The sequence below is a fragment of the Chelonoidis abingdonii genome, chromosome 7 (genome assembly GCF_003597395.2).
Source record: "Chelonoidis abingdonii isolate Lonesome George chromosome 7, CheloAbing_2.0, whole genome shotgun sequence".
Taxonomy (NCBI): Eukaryota; Metazoa; Chordata; order Testudines; family Testudinidae; genus Chelonoidis; species Chelonoidis abingdonii.
The window spans coordinates 43627953-43644850 of NC_133775.1; the positions used below are offsets into that span (position 1 = coordinate 43627953).

A 16898-nucleotide genomic window follows, 5' to 3' on the forward strand; every position below is an offset into this window, starting at 1 on the left:
TGAAATACATGAATGCTTTAAATAGCTTAAATAAAAATGTGCCTATTTCAGAATTCATGTTTTTATATGGGAATATTCTCCGATTTCTAAATTACAAAATTAAAGATTTTTCAATCATGAGAAATAAAAATTGTTTTTCAATTCCTTTGAAAATCACTGACAGACTTCGTCTGCTGGTAGTTAGCTGACAATTTGTCCCCCAAATTTGCAGATATGGTGGAGAACAAAAATATCCCAGGGCCAATTTGTCTCCTCTACAGATTATTACTTTGTATAAGAGGAATTTCTTGGGTTTGTGCTCAGTAGGCTTTTTTCCTCACTGTTGTGGAGGAATGCTATCTTGCAGAATGAGTAGAAGCCTCAGGCCAAGGAACCAAAATATCTCCTATGATTTTCCAGGACCATCATGCAGAGGTGATTTTGCTCTTTTTTGTAAATATAATGGTCCTTGAAGGAAAGTTTTTATAGTGTATATTTATAGAAACAACTTCCAACAGACCAAAGATTAAATATAAATTTCAGTTTAGAATCTAAAAGGTCTATCATGGGCTGTGTGATTAAAATTCTAATTGTGTTGGATAGGAAGTTTCTGACTCTTTGGTTACATGGTCAGTCATGCTGACAATTATTGTAGGCAGTATGTCAGTATAGATAGTAGTAAATTTATGATTTTTACCTTTCATCTTCTGTAGTGAGAGGAGAAAATTATAAAAGAAGAAAATGATACAAGCACTGTAAACAAAAAAATTCCCAAACCAAATGCTAACAGAAATGCATTTAAGTATTCTAGAGATGATTTGGCCATCATTGTCATCATGTTAGGGTTTAATGGGCCTGGACAAGGAATCCATTGGGAGTAGGTTTAACAGTTGTCTTGTTGATTCAATAACAGTGACATTATTTCCCATGGAATTGAACTTGAATATAATCACCACTTCTGCTTATTTGAAAGTCTTGTTTGAATGAGGCCAAGCATCACCTTTTAACTTTATGTGGTGGGCCTCAGATCTGGAAAAAGGGGACGTGTTTGTGTCCCTTTATTCCAATTCCTTATCTTCTTGCAGAATTCACTCTTTGGTCCATTAGATTGGTACAAAGATGCTGTCCTATGGTGGTGAACCAGCAGGCTGTTCCTGCCATGAGCAGATTATCTGGCATATTTTGTTGGAATGTCTCTGGTGTCTATTTCTCCAAGAGCGAGATTAGATCATCTTTGTTTTTGTCTGCAAGAATTTTGAATGTGATCCCGCAGCTGGTTTTCAAGCTGTTGTACCCAAAGTTAAGAAATTTATTTACTGCATTTACTGTTTTAACATACTTTTCTTCTGTTTATAGCTTTGTCATCTTGAAGCACTGCCTGATCAAGGTGGTTTAGGTACTTTCTTATAACATTCATGCAGGAGCTTCAGCCCTGATTCAGTGATGGACAAGTACATTTTTAAGTGCTTTTCTGAACCACATTATTTTCCAATGTCTTCACTAGTGTTGTAACAGCCATTAGATTAACTGGCTCCTCATATTTTTAGAAGCTCCATAAGCAAAGTTTCCTCTTGCTTTTTATGAACAGGTGACCTGAGATATGATATCTTGGTCAACAGGAGAGAGTTGAAATCTCAGTAGAATCTCTAAACCTGGCTGGAAACATCCGTCAGAAAGTTTTAAATTTTGTATATTTGGCAGCCTAGTCCCCAAACCAAGATCACTGGGATTACAGAAAAGTATGCAGAACAAATACCATAAAGCTAAAAAACAAATGCAAGAATCCATCAAATGGGCATAGGTTAGCCCAATATATTTAAATTGCTAATTTACATATATGGAGAAAGATAAGTTTCCAAGAATTAAATTCTGACCAAGATATACACCACAGTTGGGAAGTACAAGTGATTTCATAAAAAGCTGTCAACGCTTAAGAAGCCTTAGTTCATTCAAAAAGCAGCAGCCCTTCTATGTTGCAACACAGATAACCAGGATCACTTCACCTCATGTTCTGCCTTTTGTACCATTTCCCCTTTAAGCAGCAATCAAGTACAAGGCTTCATTTTATATTAAAAAACCCTCCACAGGCCGAACCAAAGCTATTGACATGAACACATTATGTTGAATGATAACCTCCCAAAATTAGACCAATCCTTTGAAACAGTGAAAGTTAACCATAAGATTGGGACTAGTGTGAGTGGGAGACAAAATGATCTTGGCAACTGGCCTGCAACTATGAACTTACTTTTAGAAGAGGTTAGGGTTACATTTCATTCTTGAAGGGAAAGAGTTGTTAAATCCAATTCTTCAACAGCCTTCCTCTGATAATAGAACACCGAGTTACATGTTAAATAAAATAAACATAAATGGGGGATGAAAAGAAAATACAAACCTGTATTTTTTCTAAAATCTGTAAGGTGTTCAGCTACCATGATGAGCATGCTTTGAATAGGTAGGTGAATTGATTAATCACACTTTGTTTATATTTAAACATAATACGAAAGAGCGCGAGAAAATGTATGGTTTTTGGTGCCATGCTTTTATTTAACTGAAAGGGAAAACTACACTGTACCACATAAGTAGTAATGTGACAATATTTTACAGCACACTATTTGAAAAAATATGGAAGCAATGTTCCACAGAAGTGGACGAGTAAGCACACAATACACTGTACATTTCTCAACAGTGCCCATTAAATCATAATTAAATAGCTGTATTTGGCTTTAAACAGCCAAACAATAAAAACCAACAGTCATACTAATATTTAAAAAATGGTTTCAGTAGCAATTATGACTGTTAAAATTTGAAGTTTTGCTCTGGAAATTAAGATGAGTGTTTGGCAAATTCAGTCATAGCAACAATAGTGATAATACCCTTGATGAAAGCACCAGTGTGTTCTGAAAAGATCAGTGATAAATTCTGGCCTTATGAAAAGCTTTTTTCCTTTTTTATTTTTTTAAACATGACCCCAACCAAAGATACAGTGTAATTAGAAAATTTGCAGGCTTAAAAAAGAAAAAGCATCTGTCTTCACTTTTCCTGTATTAAGAAAAAAATTTAGACTGTGAGCAATGAACTTTTCAACTGCATTATTCATATTCTACCTTTAGACACTGCACATTTTTTAACCTGTAGACAAATATGAACATAATACAGTCAGTCATATTTTAAATGATTCAAAGAATCTCTGTGGCATGTATTTTAACTCACTTTGTTTAGATGGATGTGCATGTATTAGTGAGTATTGCAAGTGTTCAGTCAAATCCTAGGTCAGTTTTAGGAAGAAAAAGGCCTCCCATGATAAACCTTTATCAACATATTTATCAAATCCATGACTGTTAATTCCATCCACCGGCACCCTACTTCAGCACTGACTTTTTTTGAACTAGTTTTTACAATACAAAGTTTATATAACAGTAGTTTTAAGAGCTATCTAACAGGCAGAATGTGCAAACCCTCTTTCCCCTCTACATTTTTTTATAGAATATATACATAATATGTATACACTTGAAATATAAGAGTTACATATCCTGATCATATACATGCAAACAGTAGGAATCAGCTAGCCACAAGTAGTTTTGAGCCACATACATCTTAAACATGTATTTTAAAGTGTTTTTTCTTTTTTTTACAGTTTTAACAAATATACATAAGAACATAAATTATAGTAAAATATTGACAGTATTTGAGAAAATGTTGATAAACAACCCAATGCATTTATGCCTAAGGCCTTATAATAATTAAAAAAGTACTGTTCTAAACTGTTTAAGGACATCTCATTTCTGTGAATCTTCTATATAAGTAAATGAGTACATCATAGTAGTGAGGCATTATTTCTCTCTAAGCATTTCAGTGAGAGAAATGTACATAATTTTAGTCTCTACTCCCCATGAAACAGAATGAACTACATAGTTATAGAATAATACTGTCCTTATTTTTATATTTACACAGTTGTCACAACACAAACAGAACAGGATCACAAATCATTCAAATCTTTTCCTGAGAATGAGTTCGCCCTCCTCCCACCAACTAATCCTCTGGTACACGTTGCCAAAAAAACCACAGATTTGGGGGAGGTTTCAAGTTTGTAGTTTTTTCAGAACAGTGCTACATCGAAAATAATTATACAAAAGAAAAACACTAAGCACACTTGTGCAAAATAATGAAACACTGTTATGAAATCAAAATGTAGCCCTTTGTAAATAATACTGAAATATGTTCCAATGGCTATTTTCAAATATGTTTATATTTGTTAAAAAGATTGAAATGTCGACCAGGTTCTTTGCCATACTTATTTAAGAGATTCCTAAAATGTCATTTGTCAGAGTATGTAAAAAAAAAAGTGATTTATTTCTTAAAAAGCTGGACAGACTGAAACACATATCAGATGTCTATCTACAGCAAAATTTGTTTAAGGCTGAATTGGGTAGAACTGAGGTGAAAAAACAGATTTAGTTAGTGAATACTGTGACTCTCCTGAATATTTTAATTGCTAAATAATAATTTAATCTGAAGGAAACCTCCCTTTAAGCAGCTCAAAAATTCCCTTAATATATAGTTTAAAAAAATAAACCAGTATTACGGCGTTGAAATGGAACTGGAAATACTCAGTGGGATCTTTCAGTAATGATTAGAACATACAATGAGAGTCTTTCAGAACAAGACCAGGATGTCTTAGAATAACTATAGAGTGTTCTGTATCTCATAATAGACCACTTTTTTTGTTTGTATTTCATGATGGGATTCATTAAGTAAATTTCAATGACACTGAAAATAATAAGAAAAGTGAAGGAAAAAACAGCAAGAAAATTAAATTTCAAGACAAACACAAACACAAAAGCATAAGGCAAGAAATGTAAAAAATGTAATTGCAGTCACTGCAGATGAACAACATTCAGTGCTTGTGTATCTAATCAAAATATAGAGTAAATGTACCCTATAGTCTCTATTAGCATATACAAATCTCCACACATGAATCAGACATTTCCATTATCACTTGTAGTTGTATCACCTAAGTGACAATCTTCTGTTCTCTTAAATACTGTGTTTACATTCCAGTTGTGGATGATAAAAGAGCTTGTCCAATTTCAAGTTCTGTAAGTCTTGTTGGCAACTAGAAACCTCTTTTCTATAGGCAGTAAAGATGAAGTGCAAGTTTACTACAATTGTCTGAAGCAAATATTTTCCCCACTATGCCTTGGTAGGTAAGAGTTTTTTAGGAGTTACTGGTCTCTTGGTTTGCCACAAATGGCTGTGAATGGTAATTGCATCAACACTGGCAGACATAGTTTTAGCAGGTATGTGACTGAATTGCTTCCTGTCAGAGTTATATTTATATAGCCCCTCTATCATTTTCTTTGTGATTGATTTGGGGCCTATCCCCGTCAGCTTATTGATTTCTTCAGTGTCAGGGCAGTATGTATACAAAGATCTGAACTGGCAGCCAGAATCCCGGAATAGGATTAAGAAGTTATTGGCATCAGATTTCTCCATTTCCTTTAAAAGAAAAAGAAAAAAAGTGTTTACAATGTGAAATTTATATTACATGTAGGAAACCCTCAACACTGAGTTGTAAGAGGGTTTATTTTAAACACATTATAGGCTGAACTATAGTTTAAGTTGTAGAATACTTTCCATAAGACCTTATTTTCAGTTGATGAAATTTTTCCCAAACTTTAAGTATTAGAACTGAACTTTTGCATGCTGGATGTCTGCCTCAGGAAGAATTTTCATTTTTTATAAAAAAATAAGCTATAACAGTGCAGTTGTTCCTAAGAAGGAGGTAAGGGGAAAAATATAATAATTTTTGCCCAGGTTAAAAATATATATAACTGTTTAATTGAGAAGCGCTAGCACCTCCATACTTGGGAGCAGGGGTTTGCAATTTGCAAAGGAGGTTGCCTTAGTACTAAAGATGTGCTTGTTGCCATTGGCCAAATTTGGGTGGATTTTTAGGGAATCTATAAGTTTCTGAAAAATTGCAAGTTAGCACATGGTCAGTAGAGGCTTGTTAGAGGCTATAAGCTTTATGGTCTAAAGATCCCAGTTGCACAGATCATGATCCATCTGAAACAGCTCCTACTTGCTGACTAGACTGAGCCTGCTCCATTCTAGGGCTGCAGGAATGGAGCATGACCTTCTCTGCAATTGCTCCCTCCTACTGCTGGGAGCTGTTACGGTGCCAGGCACCAATACTGCCAGCAGAGAGACTGTTTTTCCTGTGCTCGTGGAGCCCCCTCTGCTTTTACCCAGATAGTATGGAAAAGGAAGCATTCTGATACGAATACAGAGGGGTGAGGACTAGAGGGAGGGGATGGGGCAGAAGACCTTACCTACTAGAGCAAACAACCCTTCAGAAACTGGAATTGAACCCAGGACTCTTAAATGTTGACATTGCTCTGCTCTCAGCAAATATCTATAAACCCACTGGGAAAGTGTGTGTCTCATACCACTCTGGTGGCTAGCATACACTGAGGATTACAGTTTAGTGTTACTACCAGTTACGCCATTAGGTTAAATAGTAGAGATCTGTGTTATGGATCTAAAGATCCCAAATCTACTGAAGACCCATATGAGTTCCACAAAATGGAATTTCTTTCTTCAGTTTGCTTTTAAAAAAAAAAAACTTAGAAAATAATGTTTTAAAAACCCCAAATCCTGGTTTTTTGTTAAGTTGCTAAATCAAGCATTTAAAAATTAGCAAATTCCAGAATTAGAATTGCCTGTGCATCAGGGGCGGCTCCAGGCACCAGCATGCCAAGCGTGTGCTTGGGGCGGCAAGCCGTGGGGGGTGCTCTGCCGGTAGCCACAAGGGCGGCAGGCAGGCTGCCATCGGCAGCATGCCTGCGGAGGGTCTGCTGGTTCCACGGCTTCGGCAGACCTCCCGCAGGTGTGCCGCCGAATCTGCGGGACCAGGGACCTCCCGCAGGCAAGCCTTGGGGTGGCAAAATGCCTAGAGCCGCCCCTGCTGTGCATATAAGTAATTCAGTCTCCTTCAGCATAAGCATTATGATACTCTTTAATTACATGATCCTATATGATTGTTTCCATAATACCGCTTGCTCTTTTGGTCCTTTACTCACAGAGGGGACAGGCTCAGGATCACTGAGACTACTCTAGCCATCCACAAAGCATTTACACAGCTTTGGGAGGAAGATTGCTTTCCACTCTTCCCTCCAACCTGGCACATCTCCCTAATGTCCAAAGGAGACTGGATTTAATCCCTTTTTTCTTTTTTTAATCATCAGAAGGAAAATATCCTTACCTCCAATATTTTTTTCTTCTGACCTTCATTTACTTTTCCAGCCAAGCAACAATGAGCCAGAGCATTCTGAATAATATGCTTATTGGATTTTGCACTGGGTTCTTTATAGAGTTTTGGGCCTATGAAACAGAATTGACAAATAGGCTAAGTGATTCAATAAACTATACAGAAAGCAGTCTTGAGCACCACTTTTTCCATCTATCATTTCTGTATGTAACAATACAATCCTAGCACCCACAAAAGAAATAAGTGGAGCTTGGACCTGTTACACACATGCATTGATTGACTGCTATTCTTCTGTTACTGTATCACAGGATTATATTGAATATAATGTGGTACAAGTGAAAAAAGGATTTTTTTTTTAAATAATAATAGATTCACTCAATATGTCCTTCAGCATTAGAGCATCATAGGGGCATTTTAGGGAACTATCTTGAATATGGCTCACAAAAACTGTTCATAATAATCTACTGATGATCAAATACTTGGTTGAAGGATTTTTTTAAAATACAACTAGGAGAAGTTTCATTTCTTTCTCTGCTCTTAGTTTTGAAGGGAGAAACCGAAAACAGTGAGTTGCTGCAGTGTTTAGAGTTATTGATCTCCTGCCTTCTGGGATTTAAGTCTTGTGGAATCTCAACTGTGACTTTGCCCACAATGAAGGCAGAAGGTCTTGGTGCTGATTCTGACAGGTCATTCAAGGCTGCCTGAAGTGTCTGTTCCATCAGGAATGACTGGAAACAGTCTATGCTTTGGTTTCTGACAGGTGTGCAGTGTAGGGTTGTGAGCTGTAGAGAAGCTGATAGTATCCCCCTCTTGCTGACTTTAAGTGGTGACCTAGTCCCATGGAAAAGCCATAAATTGGAAGAAAATTTTACTGCAAAAAGTTAAATAAAAAACCAGGTCCCCCAGATGAAAAATGTATCAAATATTTTTGTATAAACTGTTCTTTGGGGTGGGGATGTAACCTATTGGCATCAAAGCAACATATGAAGCCTAAGAACCATACACCCTCTAGAAGATGTCTGGCTCTTCACTCTAACAATAATTTTGAGGGATTGGTCAATGGAGAATAGATTCAGCAATTTATCTTCCTATTTCAGTCAAGACCCTTTAATCTTAAAGGCCACCAATGATTTAAAATCAAGATTAACTTTCAGTGTCTCAGACTAACTAATTGACTGTTTGGAGGGAAGAACAGAATCAATGGGAAAAGATGTAAGAAATCTGAGTTATAAACCACAGAGTATTCAAAATTATGTGGCAAAGAACTCTGATCGAGTTCCTTAAAAAAAACCATGCTGCATTTAAAAATAAAGTCTGAAAAGTTAAAAAAACAAAACAACCCCACCCCGCAACCTTTAGGCAATGGATCTTATTGAGAGAACTAAAGGAGGCAACCTAAGTCCAGTGTTAGTACCTGTATTAGACTTAATCCTGAGGAGATGCGAGGAAGCAATTAAGTTGGTTGAAAGAGTGCTCAAAGATTGGTAGATAAGTACTGTGCAGTATACAGATTGTAAATTTGGCCTCTTCTGTAGTTTATTGCAGTAGTGTTGAAGAGGAAAATAGTTTATTTTCAGAACATACGAATTTCCCATCATAGCTAGAGCTGCACAGCCTCATAGATCAAAATTAACCTTCTTAAAAGCTTGTTTATCTACAATACCTGTTGATACTTCAGAGCTATTCTTTGCGAAAATGAGCAATATTACATGGACAAAAACACAGATTTTGTTATTATAATGATGCAAGACATTTTGTAATATACCTCTATCCCGAAATAACGCGGTCCTTGGGAGACAAAAAATCTCACCACGTTATAGGTGAGACCGTGTTATATCAAACTTGCTTTGCCCCACTCGTTCCTTGTTCCCTGACGGCACCCTCCAGAGACCCCCATCCCTAATCACCCCCAGGACCCCAAGCCCTACCCAACCCCCATGTCCCCTGACTGCTCCGACTCCTATCCACCTCCACCCCTACCCCAACAGGCACTCACTAGCAACGACGGAAGCAGAGCAGCCCGGCCCCAGTCCGCTCCACTCCGCCAGCTCCCAGCCACAGTGCTCCGCTTCCCGCCGCAGGTGAGTGTGGGGAGGTTGGGGAAAGGATGCCCCCCATACTCACCTGCAGCGGGAAGTGGAGCGCTGTGGCTGGGAGCTGGCGGAGTGGAGCGGACTGCGGCCGGGCTGCTCCACTTCCGTCGTTGCTGGTGAGTGCGGAAGGGATCGCTTCCCCCAAGCCCACTCTCCCAGTCCACGTGGCTGGGGCTGGGGTGAGGGACGCGGAGCGGGCTGCTCCTGGTCCCCCACTAATCTCCCCAGGCCACTCTGGGACTGCGGGGCCCCCAAAAGTGCGCTCCCACAGTTCCTGCCCTCCAGACTCCGGGAGGAAGCCCCTGACTGCCCCCGAGACCCTCTGCCCCTTATCGAACCCCTTGGCCTGGCCTGGCCTGGCACCCTTAACACGCTGCTCAGAGCAGCGTGTCAGAGCTTTACCGCATTGTATGCGAACCCGCATTATATGGGGTCGCATTATATTGGGGTAGAGGTATATCACATGCTACACACATGAAAAAAGAGGATGAAGATGTCACTATTGTTAGACTCATAGGGCAGTGAAATATTAGAAGTAAGGCAGTAGAGAGTTTTTAATAAGTCTTGTTTTTAAAGAGGGGTCTCTTTTGAAACAAGATGTAAACTATGGTGTATGGTTGGCTTTCAAAGAATTCTTCAGTTCTTTTATATTTAGATTTATATTACTGAATAGATTTTTTTCTCCTATGGCAATTATATTTTTCTCTTTGAAGCTTTTCATTACACACTGATCGCATATTTTCTACACTTTCCTCCCCTTGCTACAGAAACAATTTTAATAGGACCTGCATAAAGTTACTTATGTGAGTGTTTGCAGGATTTGGCCTAACTTTGTAGTTTTGTATATTTAATATACCACATTTCCTATTGTATCAATATTTTTTATTTTATATATTACGCCATTTTTAGACAGTCTAGACATTTGCTTCCTTATTATAGAAGATTAATTTCAAGCCTTTAAGAAATAGTCCTCAGTCACATTGTAGGAATGGCAAATAAAGAACCAAAACTTCTCATACACAGATCCTTCTTATACCCAAACATTTCCCTAAGAACATTACCAACACTGACCTGTGTATTCTGTAGCAGAGGCCACTGAAGAAGTTGTAGATGCATTTTCCCAGTCTTTTTCCCCATTGCGACTACCACAACGACTTGGCGATAAGAATCCTTCCACAGACTCAGACCTAAAAATGTACAAAAATATGTTTTCCTTTCAGAACTGAGTAGAACATAGCTATGAAAAAGTCCTCTTATTTTCAGCAGAATGGCCTTTTAAGATCAAAAGAAGACTTAGAATCAGATGTACCAAACCCGTGAAAAAAAAAGCAGAAATTGGGCTTGGTTTTGGCTTAATTGGCTTGTGAGTTGCTTGTTGGCTGGTTTTTGGTTTGTGGCTTGTTGCAGCTTGCTTCTTTTTTTTTTCAATTGGCTCACAGGGGGGAGGGGGGCAAGCAGGAGGAGAGTCAGGGGTGCACAGCGGGACCATGACAGTCCCAGACTGCACCCCAGGAGATCTAGTCACATAGAGTGTTGTGGATCTTAGGGATTGGCTTGTTTTGGCCTTGTTTTGAAATAGGATTAGCTTGATTTTTGGCTTACTGTGAAGGTTGGGGTGCTTATTTCTCATGTGAAAGTTGGCAACTGTGCTTAGCATATATTACTCTGATAGAAGACAGCAGGATATGAAATGTAGACTAAAAGCCAAAAGCCGTAATGTTACCAGAAGAATTAGAGGGGCAACTCTGTATGTTTACCTTCTGTCACATGTATTATTTAAGGTGTTCCAAAGAGATTACTAATAGTATGAAATTGTAGACCAGGGGTTCCCAACGCAGTGCCATGGTGCCATGGTGCCCGCTGGGGCGACTAAGTGTGCCCGCGTAGTGGCCGGCGGATGAGCATCCCCCAAAATGCCGCTGAGAAGCAGCGTCATCTAGAGGCGTAGCTGCCGAAATGCCGCCGATTTTCGGTGGCATTTCGGTGGCAATGCCTCTGGATGCTGCTGCTTGTCGGCGGCGACACCTATTGACGTTGCCACTTGTTGGTGGCATTTTGGCGGATGCTTGTCTGCCGCCATGGTCCTCCATGGCTCGTCGTCTGGCGCCCATCAGAGGAGAATGGTTGGGGACTACTGTAGTAGACTATACATCAAGGAAAGAGTTCTAACAAAATCTATTAGATTGTAGAACTGTCTTACTGAATTTTGCTTGAATCATTTAAAACTACACCAAACAAAGCATTTGAGAATTTTCCATAGAGAGAAAGCCTGCTCTTGACAGGATGATTAACTAGACAAGTACAAGGTTTGTTTTCCCATTTCTGCTGATGATGGCATTATTATAGCAGCTGCCAGTAAGGACGGCTGTAGTTAAGGTTGCAAAACAGCTTCCATTATAACCTTTTGTTTTCACAAATATTAACCATTGAAACTGAAATAATCAATGCTTTGTCCTTAAATTAGGTGAGTCATTTGCTATGGAGCAAGAAAGGGAGATCTCCTCCTTGACCTTTATTTGCTCCCCCTCATTTTTCATAGGCCTATAGGTCTTCCACTTTTTGCCCTCCCACCAGACTTTGCAGGATATAATGTAACTACATATAATGTTCTATACGCTGATACCACTTTATCCTACCCGTCAGCCCCCCCTTGAATTTTTATGAAATGACACTTTGCTCCAAATGTGAATATTTTTACGTGTGGAAAGCGTGAGCAAAATACCTTCAGCTATATTTTTTCAGTTAAATTCTAAATTTCTTTGAACGAGAGACTACTAAAAAAATTGGTCATGTTTGAAACTTGGCATGGATGTGGTCCTGAACAAGAGAAAGGCCTTACTTGGTTGAAGAAATTAAGAAAAAAGGTGATTTTAAAAAACATTTTCTGACCACATTCAATTGACAGCTGGTAGAATCTTAGCAGCTAATTAAGTTTCATTTCACTTGTAATATCACTGTACATTCACTCTACTCAGCCTGTGCATGAGGGAGACTGCAAACTGTCTTTATGAAATTCACACAGTACAATCCTCAAAAGAAAACCCTGTTAACTCTCTGAGGTGAGGAAAAAGGAGAAGATTATGGCAATTCCCCTCCTTCCCTACCCCAACCAAAAATAAAATAAAATCAAGGATCCTGAAAATTCCATGCCTCTCATCAATTTTTACTAGATTCTACAACATTCTGAAAACTCAAGCTCTGAATCACATCTGAAGCCACAGTAAGATGCATGGGTACCAGTCGTTACTTCAGTGCAGCACATCTGCACTAAGGTTTTGCACAAGTACAGATACATCCATGTGGCTAATCTGGTGTAAATAAAATAACTGTAGACAAAGCTTTGTTTTTTTCTGTAGAATAGCTCAAAATAGTTACAGTACACCTCCTCTCAAATAAAACCAATAGTTTTAAGAGATGCCAAATACACAATACATTTAATTAAAATAATTTATGCACTACTGTGACAAGCAATGAGCCAGTGCTCAAAGCATGAAGAAAAGTGAGGCAGTAATTCACTAAAGCTACAGGGCTGGTCACAGTTGAGAAGTAAAACATGGTGGCAGTAAATAAAGGATAAAGTTGGGTTAAGTCTGATCTGAGCCTCAGAATAACTTATGTTTCCTTTTTCTTTTCTCCTCTCTTGAATGTTAATTGTATGAACTTCTATTTATTTAATTCAATCTTTTCATTATATCATTTTCAAGTGAAAACACCACACTGGCTTTTAACTCACAATAAATTCTGGTATTCAGCCTAGGCTGGTGAAAAAAATGCCAGTTAAGTTCTGGTGAGCTCCTGACCACTTTTTGCAGCAATTAAGAAAAACAAAACCCACAACTCTATCAAATCAGCAAAAAAGTACTATGGTATATAAACTGATAGCATGTAAACAAAGAATCTACAGGTGGTGAATTAAAGAGATAGCACATCCACTGGATTTTTCTTTTGCACTCATTCACAACTGCACAATCAGCAGCAGTTGTGAAAATTAACACACACAACTCAGTTCTTCATCAGCCAACAGCGTGACGGATCAGTGTTTCAGATCAGGAAAGAGTATCAAAATATACAACTCGGGTACTTTAAGCATTTTAGTACACATGCCAGTTTTCTGAAGATAAACACCAATTTGTGTTAAATAAAGGTGTTACTGCAGCTTTACCTTGGCGTTCTCTTGTCTGATTGCACGCTGTCATTGTCTCCTGTGTTCAGTGATGCCAATGAAAGACTAGATACTGAAAAAACACGATAAAGTTGTGAACCTGGATAAAAACAAAGTTAAAATTCATGAAAAAACAGGCAAATAGTAAAGAGTCTGTTCATTAGACACAACACCAGCAGAGGGAAATTGATAAGTGTTCTTATTTCTATATATGGTATGCCTGCATGCATATGTTGCACAGTTAATTCATGTATTTACAGACACAATACCAATGGAACTTATTTGAATCTGGAGTTTTCTGAGGCTAAGCATTAATGTGAAATAAAGAGCTGAAATATGGGCACTAGATTAAAGTTGCAAAATCAGCAAAGCAGGTCTAGTTACAATGGAATTAATTTCCCATTATAAACTGGAAATTTGAATGGATTGTTATGGAGCATTTTAAATTGTACTGAAATAAGGTGAGGCCATGGCATAGCACACATGGCACGACAGCGAAGGAAATGAAAACCTTACTGCTAAAAACACAAATGAGGACACTGAACTTTCCTCTAATGTAAACTGTTAATATTTTCTTTGAAATCATTATTCTAAATTATTAAATAATTAATGACATACTACACTTTTTCACAGGACTATTCTCACAACTACACATGCACTAAGTCAGGCGAGTATGTGAAGCAGTCATAATAAAAACACACCAGAACATAAAGGTAACTTTTCAGATGTACTTTAGTTTTTGTCTATGATGATGCAGCAACTTAAGGACTCTTACCTTATAGTCACCATTTTATTTATTAATCTCACATCACCCAAATGTTCTACTCATTCTTAGCTCTACAGGTGCAAGGAAGAGGTTAGTGGCTGGAAAGAATACATGAGCATGCACAAAATTGTGCCAGACATTAGTGCTTTTGCTGGTGTTGATCTAGCAAACCTTTGTGTTTCTTCTTATATGCATGCATGCATAATATATCAGCAACATTTGTGATCATTAGCTGCCATTTGTAAATTCTACTTTTTCCAATTCAGTCACATGCAGCTTCAAAAATTGTACATTGGTTTAGCATGCGGTTAATCTATGCATATTTTGATTAGTACCACAATTCAAGCTGGTGTTTTAGCATGAACAGACTCTTTTTATACACCGATATTTGTTACCTGGTGGACCTTTAAGTGGAGTTTTGGGTGATTCAATATGATCTCTATGAATAGATTTTGGACGTGGCTTTTTTTGTTTAGATGAGTGTGGGCGTGGCTTTATTACAGTATCCATTTCTTCCATGAGCTTCAGCTGTTTCCGTCTCATATATTCTTGCTTAATAAATTCTCTGCGTGCTCTTTCATCTTCTTTCTTTTGACGTTCCTCCTCTGTCTTGCGCCTAAGAAATTGTGAAATAAAGTTTTAGTAGAAAACTTTCCCTTGTAAAGATTAGCAGTTGTAATCACCGTAATACTAGTGACAGGGCAAAAATGGCTATTCCAGAATCTTCGAGTTCTCATATACCAGTAAGATGAACTGTTCTATTCTCAGTTTTCAAACAGTTTAAAAACTTTACACACTTGAATGTTGTTATTGGAAAAATTAAGACTATACTTAAGATTGTGGAATTTTTGGATTTCATTGTTTTAAAAAAAGTTTTCCATTTATTTATTGAGAGCTTGTCTTTCCTTTCACCACAGATTTTGGATGTGTTTTTAATTGTATCAGGAAAATCAGAAGATTTGGATCCAGATTTTCAGCTGATATAAATTTGCCAGTTTACACCAACAGAGGATCAAACTCCTCACCCCCATTGTCGATGTAAATAATGGGATGAAAAAGGTTATCTATTTGTATAGTATGGTTCAAACCCTACTCTCAAATACATATGAAAAAATATTCTTTCATTCAAGTGGAATTGTGAACAGATAAAACAGAATGTACTCTTAGTCTTTAACTCGGTTTGCCAGTACCAGAACTCCCTGAAATCAATTTAGGTAAAAGGTTTAAATAAAGTATTGGGTTCACAGGGGAAAAAGGATTTGTTGTGCAAAACAAAGAAGGGAGACCTCATTGCATTATGATTACAATTTTTATAATTTTTGCCATAGCAAAGATTCTCATGTATATTATTATTGCTTGTTACAATTAGCATATGCAATTAGCTTTACCTTGTCTCTTCCTTCTTATGTTCTAGCTCTGCTTCCAGCTGCTGCTTTCGAAGTAGAGTCTCTCTTTCCCGTCTCAACCGTTTCTCCAGTAATGCTGCCCGTTTCACTGCCATATCATTTTCTGCCTTTTGATCATCCTAGTAGCAACAATATTTAGGAAGAAACTGATTAGGAGATTTTAAGATAATTCGATTCTGCATATGGTATACTTCAGGTCACTAGAAGTCTACATTTTTTAGATTGTGTTGATATAATCTATTAAATATCCTTATTGAAAGTCTTCCAATATCTTTCCCCTACCCTATGGAAAACTAAACCAACCCTCCAAAACCCTACCAGTACACGCTTGGAGATTATTTAGTTATGTCAAAGAAGTATTTATACTTCATTTATATCAACAATGGAGATAATGACTAAAGTGGTGAAACCTATACAGATTTAACTACCAGAGCAGGAGGAAACGTCCACTTGAGGAGTAGCACCTGGAGACACGAACAGCTGCCTCCAACTTAAGCCACTGGGACCTGTTTATGAGGGCACCCCCCAGCTAGATCAACAGCACATCTCTCTGCCCTTGAAGACAAAAAAGCTTCAAAGATCTCATTCCATTTCAAAACAAAAGGGGAAAAGAGCAACCAGGAGTTGATGGCGGGGGGGAGGGGGGAGGAGGAGAGGGAGAGAAGGGGCATTATGAAGTTTATCCCAACGTTAATTCAAAAAACTTGTTACCACCTTTTATATCACATATCCTTACAAGAAAGCTAGTTAAGAAATTTTATTAATGTTCATACAATGCATTGAACTTGTCAAGTGCTGCACAGCTAAAGTGACAGTCTTGGTTATTTTTATGATGTATTTGTGCTTTAGGAACTTCTTTCATCATATTTCAGATGTCCCAGATTTTCAGCTCATCTATGTGAAAGTGGCTATCTACTCAAAATTCACTGAAAGCTGCTCTGAGGTTTTGAATGTAAGCAAAGATGGTCAACAGGCAGAATGCAGGTCAGGACAACTAAGGGATAAAATAAGGCACCAATCCTGAAAACATGCTTAAGTTTATGTATTGAGTAGTCATAATGAACTCAGGAGTCTGGTTCCAAAGCCCTTTGAAGTCAATGGGAGTATTTTCATTCATTTCAATGGGTTGTGAATCAGGTCCTCAGTGCCTGTTTGCAGGATTGAGGCCCAACTGATTTATTTCTAATAACAAAAATCTAAACATTTGCAGAAGAATACCACA

At 37.9% G+C, this 16898-nt stretch overlaps 1 protein-coding gene across 4 annotated transcripts in view; it reads right to left on the bottom strand.

The window, feature by feature from the left end:
- Positions 1-1104: 1104 nt before the first annotated feature.
- Positions 1105-16898, bottom strand: part of CAMSAP2 (calmodulin regulated spectrin associated protein family member 2) — a 154531-nt gene continuing 138737 nt past the window's right edge. For 2 of the 4 annotated variants that reach the window (XM_032773502.2, XM_032773500.2), the window contains 6 exons: positions 15659-15795; positions 14666-14886; positions 13505-13577; positions 10414-10529; positions 7244-7362; positions 1105-5475 (listed from right to left, as the gene is read on the bottom strand). In XM_032773502.2, coding sequence (XP_032629393.1) covers positions 5170-5475; positions 7244-7362; positions 10414-10529; positions 13505-13577; positions 14666-14886; positions 15659-15795 — 972 coding nt within the window. In that variant the 3' untranslated portion in view covers positions 1105-5169. Of the gene's footprint in view, positions 5476-7243; positions 7363-10413; positions 10530-13504; positions 13605-14665; positions 14887-15658; positions 15796-16898 lie in introns of all 4 variants that reach the window. The other 2 variants (XM_032773501.2, XM_032773499.2) reach the window with 1 other exon arrangement.